This window comes from Salvia hispanica, chromosome 2 (genome assembly GCF_023119035.1).
Source record: "Salvia hispanica cultivar TCC Black 2014 chromosome 2, UniMelb_Shisp_WGS_1.0, whole genome shotgun sequence".
Classification (NCBI taxonomy): Eukaryota; Viridiplantae; Streptophyta; class Magnoliopsida; order Lamiales; family Lamiaceae; genus Salvia; species Salvia hispanica.
Window position 1 is genome coordinate 4,233,011 of NC_062966.1, and position 10,124 is coordinate 4,243,134.

The 10,124-nt window shown below is 38.0% G+C and overlaps 1 protein-coding gene across 1 annotated transcript; it reads left to right on the plus strand.

The window, feature by feature from the left end:
* The first annotated feature begins 4,808 nt into the window (after nucleotides 1-4,808).
* Nucleotides 4,809-6,044, plus strand: LOC125206149. Its single transcript, XM_048105442.1, has 2 exons — nucleotides 4,809-5,308; nucleotides 5,537-6,044. Exons 1-2 carry the CDS (start codon nucleotides 4,809-4,811, stop codon nucleotides 5,940-5,942), a joined length of 906 nt encoding a protein of 301 aa, XP_047961399.1. The 3' UTR covers nucleotides 5,943-6,044.
* Nucleotides 6,045-10,124: the final 4,080 nt, after the last annotated feature.

Genomic DNA, 10,124 nt, shown 5'->3' on the forward strand with positions numbered 1-10,124 from the left:
GGAATGAGTTAGTGGAATATGGGGTCCACTACCAAAAATGGTAAAAGTGAAATGAGACAAATTTTGGGGGACGGACGGAAATGAAAAAATGGGACAAATTTTCGGGGACGGAGGTAGTAGTATTTAATTTGCTTTAATTATGAATTACTAAAATTTATGAAAATGTATCCCCTTTATATTTCTATTTCTGTTCCCCTTCTTTTTTAGTTGTACTCCCTTCGTCCCAAGGAAGATGACCCCGCACGAGATTTTATGCAACTTTTTTTTGTGTGTTAAATGGAGAGAGTAAAGTAAGAGAGAGAGGATAGAGTAGAGATAATGTGGTTTCCATTTTAAGTAATGGGTCATCTTGGTGAGAAAATATTCAGTGGTCCAGGCATACCACGTGGAAAGATGATGTGGTATGTCCTCCCAATAATATTTTGACAAATAAACATGTACAATGGCCCAACCTCCAACTAGAAACATACATGGCTATGCAATATATTGAAGTTTTGCATATTTCACATATAACAAATATGGCCATATATAAACCTAACTAACGGAAGAAATTTAATTTGATTTGGAAGTTTTGCATGTCCCATATATACTAATATATACATATAATATATATACATACATATAAATTAAAACATACTTCAACAATTTAGCATAATCGATGAACAAAATTTAATTTTTTTTAGTCAAGTAAATATGTTTTTAACTATTAGTACGATTATGTTCATATATAAGTTTATTTCAGTCTTGCAACAAGATAAATTTGTTAAATATCATTAGTAAGAATTGTATTTTTTTTTTAAAGTATCTCTTCTGCAAGATACATATAATTGTTCTTTTTTGATTAAGTAATAATAAATTTTACATATTTAGTTTTATAAAATTATTTCTTATTTGTTTTTTAGTTGATATCTTTTAACCAATATAATCTCCTTTTAATTGCATAAAAATAAGCGTTTTGAACTTTTTAAACATTTTCATTATTATACTACTATTAACTATCTTTATATTTTATTGTGTGAAATACTGGCTATAAAAATGCTAACAATAAAAAATAAAAGCAAATTTTATCACATATTTTAAGTTGTTGATTAAAATTTTTGATTTTTTTTTTCGCAATATATAGCAGCAACAATGACTTTTTTAATTGATTTGAAAATTTTAAGTTCATAAAAAAATAGATCTGTGTTGTATTTATGGCTATATTTGTTATATGTGAAATATGCAAAACTTCAATATATTGCATAGCCATGTATATTTCTAGTTGGAGGTTGGGCCATTGTATATGTTTATTTGTCAAAATATTATTGGGAGGACATACCACATCATCTTTCCACGTGGTATGCTCGGACGACTGAATATTTTATCCATCTTGGTTGGGACAAACCAAAAAGAAAAGTGGATCATCTTTAATGGGACGGAGGGAGTACTAATTAAGTCACCTAATTTCCTTAGATGTAAAACTGCAGTCAATTATTTCTTTCGTCCCACAAAAGTTGTCTCATTTTACTATTTTCATCCGTCCTATAAAATTTGTCTCATTTGGAATCTATATAATATATAAAAAGGGAGTTTTGGAAAAATTTACAAGATTGCCATTTTATTTTAAAAATTATATTAAATTAAATATATATAATTTAAAGGTCATTAAATGTATGATTAAGTAGAGTGAGTGGGAAGTTTTACAATTTCATATGTGATTAAGTTGGGTGAGTGAGAGGTTTTACTCACCCAAATAGATCAGGCAACGATGACATGACATCAAGCCTTTTTTCCCCTCTGATTTGAATAGTGTGGATGTTGAATTTTTCAGTTACAGTAATATGTTTACCAATGATCAGAGACAAAAGGAGCGCACCGGAAAATATGGATCTCCGAGATTGCAATATCTCCGGGTCAGTTTTCTATCTCAATCAAATGTTAAATTTTCCCTAGAATTTTTCAATTTTTCTAATTTACCGTGTATTTAACACATTATAGTATGATTTCTGCAATGATAATTGTCAATTGATGGGGACTAGGTTTTAGGGCTTTAGCTTTCTATTTTCTGTGTCATAGGAACTGGTTGCACAATTTCAGAATGCATTGTTGAAGGTATGAGTAATCAATCAATTGGTTGTGTTTGAACTCCAATCAACATTTAATATTTTGTGGTTTAGTATATATGGGGACTTGATGAATGATGCTAAGATAATACTCACTTTATCCCTACTCGGACATATTTTTCCATTTGAATGTCTCAGTTTAAATAATGACAATTTTTTTAAAGCAGAAACATTATTCTCTCTACATTTTTTTTTCTCTCTTTATTTTATCCACTCAATTTACAGCACGGAGTGTGCCTTTACCATTTTGGGGTGCTGGTGATCCTGCCGAAGCCGCTGCAGCAAAGAGGGCCCTTAGCTCCTTCTCCTCTATCCTCCTATAATGCAACTGCGATAGACCATATTCTATATCATGTTTTTTAGAAAAAGCATGGTCTTCAAGGAGAATTACTTCATAATTTTTACGCATATTTTGCCATATGTTAGGTATTTTTGGTCCTTTCATCAAATACATGTGGTGTGAATTGTTCGATTGTGTACTTTCATGAGTCTCATCTTATACTTTGCTCTACGGATGATCGTTTTAATACATATAAATTATCGATTTTGTGCATTGCAAATTGATTTTGTTCCTTATTTTATTGTAGCTTTGAAAATGACAAACGAGTTATTTTACCTATAAGTTGCTTCGAAGACTGACGATTGTGAAGAATTAAAGGTTTTAGTTTATAATGACGAGATTGATTTTAATTTTAAAGTTAATGTATTGTATAAAGGAGTTTTAAAATTGATGAGTAATTATCCATTGTGTTTAATTCTTTATTGTGATAGATTTTTATCTTCCTACTCCATGGTTTAATGTTTAAACATTATATTATGTGATTTGTTTTAAATATATTATGATTCAATGCTGATTTTTATAGAATTTTGATTCTCATATGACTAAAATTATTAATCATATTGTTCATCGTTAATATTGATTCTAATTTTATTTAATTAATTAAAAATTAAAAAAAATATTTAAAAGTATATTAATCTGTACATAGCACAGACGTGATACTAGTCTTACTAAAAATAGACATTATATACACACATCAATCTCCTCAACATGGGACCCTTATTCCACTACACACCTCCATTTAATACAAAATCAAACAATTTCTTAAAACCCACGTCGTGTCAAATCGGGACAAATTTTGTGGGACAGTTATACTCCCTCGTCCCTCATTAATTGGCACAAATTTCCTTTTTCGTCCGTCCCCAATTAATTGGCATCCTTACCTTTTACTCTTTTCGTTCCATGTTAATAGAGTAATTTAACTATTTGGGAAGTTCCAAGTTAATTGAGTCATTTCTATTTTGGCAAAGCGTAATTATCTCTCTTAATTTATTCTATCTTCATCTTTTTTACTTTATTCACCATCCAGTTAACACACTATTCTTAAACTTCTTGCAGAAAAGAAATAAATGTCTTAATTAACAAGGAATGGAGGGAATACTACTTTTGGTAATTGGCCAACATTCCACTAACTCATTTCACTCAAATTTTATTATAAAATTGATATATAAAATTAGGACTCACATTCCACTAAATTTTTTCACCCACTTTCCACTATATTTCTTAAAACACGTGCCTAGTCAATCAATGTCAATTATTGGGGGACGAGGGAGTAACAATCTATGGAACTAGGAAGTAAGATAAAGAGAAATTAGATAAACACCATTAATCGGGTGGGGGTAGCCATCAACCACTTGGGTGTGGATATCAAAGTCGAGACAAATACCCTCATCCGGCACAAAAATCTCTAAAAGCATCTCTAAGGAGGAAAGATATATATAAAATGTATATCATCTATTTACCTTCTAAAAAAGAAAAGAGAAATATACCCTTCTCAAAAAGGGAAATTAGATTAACACCATTAACTGGGTGGGGGTAGCCGTCAACCACTTAACACATTATTCTTAAACTCCCTTCCCTCTCCTGCTCTCTCACCTGCACCTCCCTCTACCGCGGCGCCGTCTCAGCTCCCAGTGCCGCCGCCCTCTACCTCCGTCGACTCGTTCAGCAATGAAGGTAAAGCTTTAATTTTGTATTGCTTTTTGTTGGATTATTGTTAATGTTAATCAGTCAGATTATTGCCTATTATTGTTAATGTTAATGTGTCGATCAGTTTATTTGAGCTTCTCTAAAATCAAAATCGAAATTAAAATCGGGACTAGATACCTAACTCGGGGTTCAGGGTACTCGAAATCAGATTCGGATCTTATATTAGGTACTCCCTCTACCCATAATACATGTCGCACTTTTCTTTTTTTGTTTGTACCACAAAATATGTCACATTTCTTATTTTGAAAAAAAAACTCTCTCTTACATTAAATAAATATATTATTTTCTCTTTCCACCTAACTTTTAAATTTATGTCATCCTCCTAATATGCCATTTATTATAGGACGTTGGGAGTAAATGATTGCCGAAACTTTGGGATCGGATATCCAAAATTTCGGATCGAGTATCCGCGGATACCTAATTTGGCTTACACGTGTGAGCAGCAGTAGAATTAATGAGGCACACGTGATGTCTAGAGCTCCACCATAACTAGACAGCATATATCCACCTCCACTCCACATGACTACTTTCCCTCAACAGCTGTATATACATATCCCAACACAACACCCGTGCGCGCCCTCTCTCTATAAATACTCCTCAAAACTCATCTCCATTTTCTCACAAACATAAGCATAAACATAAAACAAATGGCACCTAAAATGGTGACCAGTTTCCGCCGCTCTCTCTCCTTCCCCAACCCACCCTCCCAAAACCCACCCAAACCCAAAAAATCCCTCCACATCAGATCCACCAGTCTCCCGTGCGCCCGCTCTCACCCGATCATTTCGAACCTCCAACACCACATCTCCGATCTCCACCACTTCTGGCCCGCCCACACCCACGCCCCCACCTCCGTCTGGCTCTGCGACGGCCTCCGCCGCCTCAAATCCCTCCATGACTCCCTCGACGACCTTCTCCACCTCCCCCAGACGCGCGACTCCCTCCGCGGCAGCACCGAATTATACTCCAACCTTCTAGAAGACTTCCTCCGCTTTGTCGACGTCCACGGAACCTTCCAGACGCTTCTCCTCCGCCTCAAGGCGGACCACTCGGCCGCCCAGATCGCCGTCCGCAGGAAGGACACCGCCGCCCTCGCCATCTACTCCAGGAATCTCAGCAAAGTCGCCAAGGAGATCGGAACACTACAACAAAAAAAACTGTAAGGAAATTTTTTAATATGATTAAGTACGTTAATTTGTGTTTTTAAATATATCACCTATGCTTAAAAAAATATCCTTATTGTAGAAGTATCCTACAAAAATAAAAGATTAAGTTAATTTATCTTTAATTTAGGAATGTTTTTTTAGCGTACTAAATTGTTATTATTTCTAAAGTTTTAATAATTGAGTCTAAATTTTTATGTTCTAAAATATAAGTTTTTTTTTAGTGCAAAGCTATCCTTCACCTTGGCTTCCGTCCGGAAATCGGCGCCCTACGGCGAGGAGGCGGAGCTCATGGCTGTGATCAATGACGTGGTGGAGGTGACGGTGACGGTGTCGAATGCAGTTTTTGGCGCGATTTCGAACTCGGGGGCGTTTCGGAAGCTGCCTTCGTGCATGGGGCTGAATTTTGGGAAGAAAATAAAACACGCGAAAGTTGAGGGGGGGATTTGCGAATTCCAAGAATTGGATTTGGGAAATTTGAGGAGGAAAGGGGAGGAAGAGGTGAAGATTGCGTCCAAGAAAATGCATGAAATGGAAGATCGGATTTTGGAGATTGAAGAATGTGGAGAGAGGGCGTTTCGGAGCTTCATCAACACTAGGGTGTCATTGCTTAATGTACTTACACAGTAGCCTATTAAACATTTTAGAAACAATATTTACAGTTTGGAATTTGATTTTTATTATACTGTATAGTTATGATTTACACAGATGGTGATTGAGATTTTTTGCCTTGCTTTTGTTGTACAAAGAATTCTTTGATAATCTTATTCATTGATTCATTTTTTATACAATGTTCACGTAATCGTTCTTACGTCACTCTTGACTAATGATAATTTCTTGCAAATAAAATGACTTTCTTTTGCCTTATAAAAATAGTTAAAAGGAATACATGTAACTAGACATGTGGGTGTATATACCGGTGGATACACAAGAATTAGTTGAATGCTACTCCCTCTGTTCCTATGTAGTACAAGAATTAGTTGAATGCTACTCCCTCCGTTCCTATGTAGCCGAGTCATATTCTTTTTTCGATTGTCTAACTGTAATCGAATTATTTATATTTGGCAGAAATTACTTTACTCTCACTTAATTTACTCTCTCTTCATCTTTTTACCTTTTTGCCTTCCACTTTACTCCCCTTTTTGTTTAACTCATTTAAAACAATTTCTTAAATCCAGTGTCTGAAAGTAACGTTTCTACTACAGAGAGATAAAGGGAGTACATGTTCGGGGGATATAATTTCTTAAAATCATATATGTAATCAAATACTTCCTCAGACCCCTATTATGGTCCCAGTGTTTTTTATTTTGGTATGTTCCTTATTAATTTTCTCACTCCACTTTTACTATTTTTGGTAATGGACCGTACATTCCACTAACTCATTTCCTCCTCACATTATATTATAAAACTAATACTCCCTCCGTCCCAAGATAAGTGACCACAAATTTTTTGGCCCGGGATTTAAGAAAATGGGGTTTGTTAGTAAAGTGGAAAGTGAATAAATTTATGTACAAGAGCAACATCGAGCGATGGACAACAACAACGAGTCCAGTCCGACGACGAGCGACTCTCATTCTCCCACGGTACCCGTGGGATCTGGATGGGGCTAGATGGGCGGGTAGATGGGCCCAGGTTTTAACGTCCCTTGGCAACAGCCGTTGATGGGGATGATGGCTGGAACGCCGGGGGATGCGATGGGGGAAATAGGGGGGGGGATGCCGTGGGGGATGCCGGGCGGGGTGCAGGGCGAGCGGCGGGCGGTCAGCGCCGGAGTGGGGAGGTATGCCCTAGATGCGCAGCGAGATGATGGGGATGATGTGGCGGGGAGGGATGCAGCACGGTATGCATCCCGGGATGCAGGGGCCACCGGGGGGGGGGACACGGTCTATCGTCCCTCTCTTGATTTTTTGACGGCTTCGTCTCACACGTCGACCCCAGTGGAGACGTCATTGCATGAGATAGGGATCGATCTCGGGGAGTCGGACACTCCCATTCCAGCGGGCCGGGCCGCGCCGAAGAAGAAGAAGGCCAAGGGGAAGGGCAAAGTGGTCGGCGAGTCCTCGCAGCCCGGTGTTGACGACACCCCCACACGGAGAAAGTGGACGGAGGATGAGTACGCCGGCATGGCCAAGGGGTGGTTGTCGGTTTGCGACGATCCGCTGGTTGCGAACAACCGGCGGGTCGTCGAGATGTGGGCAAAGATTAGAGCGGCCTACGGGAGGAAGCGCCCGCATGGGAAGGACTACAGCGGGGAGGAGTGCCGGAAGGGTGAGAACGGATCGGGGCCGCGGTCGGCCGATTTTCGGGGTTGTGCGCCAACGCCCTCCGCCCGGTGACTAGTGGGAAGAATGAGGAGGACGCCCGGAGGATAGCGGAGAGTCAGTTCCCCTTGCCGGGGAAGTATAAGGAGTTCCTCTTCGGGAATGCTATGTGTTGCTGAAGGACTCTAAGAAGTTCCGGGCGGGGTGCGATCTTTGGGTGGCCGAAGAAGCGAGAGGTTGAACTATTCCGGCGACTACGGCGGCAGCAGCGGCGGATCCCACGACCTCCCCCCGGATGCTGAGGCGTTTCCGTCCCCTCCATCCTCTACTCGTCGCCCTCGCCCGGTTGGCCAAAAGCGGGCGCAACGGGCAGCGAGGGGAGGAACCCCCCTAACGCCTCAGGAGGTCATCTCGGCACCCGCCCCCCCACGCGCGTACACCTTATTTTCGCGTGCAAAAACGGAGGAACGGATGTTCGCGTCTTCCAAGAGTGGAAGGCCGCAACCGACCCCACGGAGAAGAGGTTCCTCTACTCGATGCTCGAGAACATGCGGGTGGATTTGGATGCCTCGAGGGCACTGGTAGGGGGTTCAGACGCGGGCTCAGATACCCCGGGTGGCGGCGGTGAGGATGGCGTGGGCGACGACGATGAGTAAAGAGTGGCAGGGCTCTTGTGTGGAAGCCCTTTTTTTAAAAAAAAATCATGTATTTTTTTTTATCTATGTACCTTTTTTTTAATGAAATGAATGAATTTTCCCGTATATGTCTCGTAAATTTAATTCCGCAATTTAATCGTAAATTTAATTCCGTAAATGTAGTTGTTTTTGAATTATTTTTATTGCGGCTGGCCTATGCTGATGTGACAGGTGAATTTTTAGTGCTGATGACGTGGCAGGGAGAGAGAGTGGCTGGCCTATGGCTGACCTATTTCTATTGTGGATGCTCTAAAGTAGAGAGAAAAAGTAAAAGGGAGAATACCAAAAAAGAAAATGGGTCACTTCTTTTGGGACATTTTCTAAAAAGAATTTGAGTCATTTATCTTGTGACGGATGGAATATATAAAAGTAGACCTATATACTATTAATTTTCTTAACTCATTTTTTTTTATATTTTTTAAAACTTGTGCTAAATCAAAGCGGGACACGTGACTAAAGGTTACTATATATTGTTAAATTACATATACTCACCCGTGATTATTGTTCAATTAGTCATAAAAATTTTGCCCACTTGATTGAAAATTATAAATTCTTGGGGCGCTATAGGTTGAAAATTAAATGAGAAACGATCCAACTGCTAGTAAATGTACAGCTATTACGATTATTAAATAACCCCATAATACAAGTGTACAGTTTAAGAAAAATGATTAGCTTGGTTACACCGTATTTCCAACATCCACGTTGGAAAACACGGTCTGAACGTGTGAACTGGACCATCATTAATAAAAGAAAACAGGGGGGAAATAAAAAGTGATCAAGGTGAACGTGCACATGATTAGATTCAAATAATTGAAGATAATATTAATTTTAAGGGATAAACAATATTAGCACAGATGTATTTGCAGGAAAATGTTATAATTAAGCAATCATTCCAGGATTGCGATGCTTTCTTAAAAGGGGTCATCATTTCTAAAATTGGAAAGTGGTCATCTTGATTGGACAAACAAAATAGGAAAGGTGGTCATCTTGAATGGGACGGGAGTACTATTGTAACATCCCGGATTTTAGAACCCTAATTTTAGAGCCCTAGAATTAATTGTTGATGACGTGGAATCGAGAATGCATTTATTTCATGAGATGTTATGGTCGATTTGAGTTTAGGGTTTGTGTTGAAAGTTTGAAAAGTCAAACTTATTGATTTAATGATGTGGCATGTGATTTACTTATTTGTGAGATTATGTGGTAAATTAATTATCTAAGGGTGAGTGAGAATATTAGAGAAAATTTCCATAAATACTTGTCACCCTAATTCTTGAAATTTTCGAACCCTAGACCCCTTGAAATTTAATCATTGGGATATTTATCCAAATTAAATTCCAAGAGCCAATTATTTCCTTGTTTAAAAATGGAAAAAATCGAGCCCCCTTATTTTCTAGTGATTTTCGAAAATCACTCTACTTGGGAAGGAAAGAATTATTTTATTTTATTTGACTCCTTACTTGATTTCCTTCCATACCTAGAATTTAAATATTCTACCAAATCTTTCCATACTTCAAGAGATCTTGCCTTACTTTATTTTAGTCAATATTCAAAAATCCATGCCTTATTTAAAAGGCATAGAAACCGCCCCTTACCTTGCTTCATGGAGGATTTTCCTTATTTTTATTTTGCTCCATGATATTTTATTCTATATGGAAAAATACCAAAACAAAATCTTGGCTTTTTGGAAGGCCATAATTTCGAAAATCTCATGCCTAGTACCCTAATCTATTTTTGTTAATTCTTCTTCCCTACTTCACAATATTTATTTATTTTATTTAATTGTGGAGAAGGAGATCTTACCAAATATTCTATTCTAATTACCTAAAGATCTTGTTGAGCACTATAAATAAGAG

Coding starts and splice junctions, on each gene's coding strand:
- LOC125206149 (XM_048105442.1), top strand. CDS start 4,809: ATGGTGACCAGTTTCCGCCGCTCTCTCTCCTTCCCCAACCCACCCTCC. Junction 5,309..5,536: donor ACACTACAACAAAAAAAACT/GTAAGGAAATTT, acceptor GTTTTTTTTTAG/TGCAAAGCTATCCTTCACCT.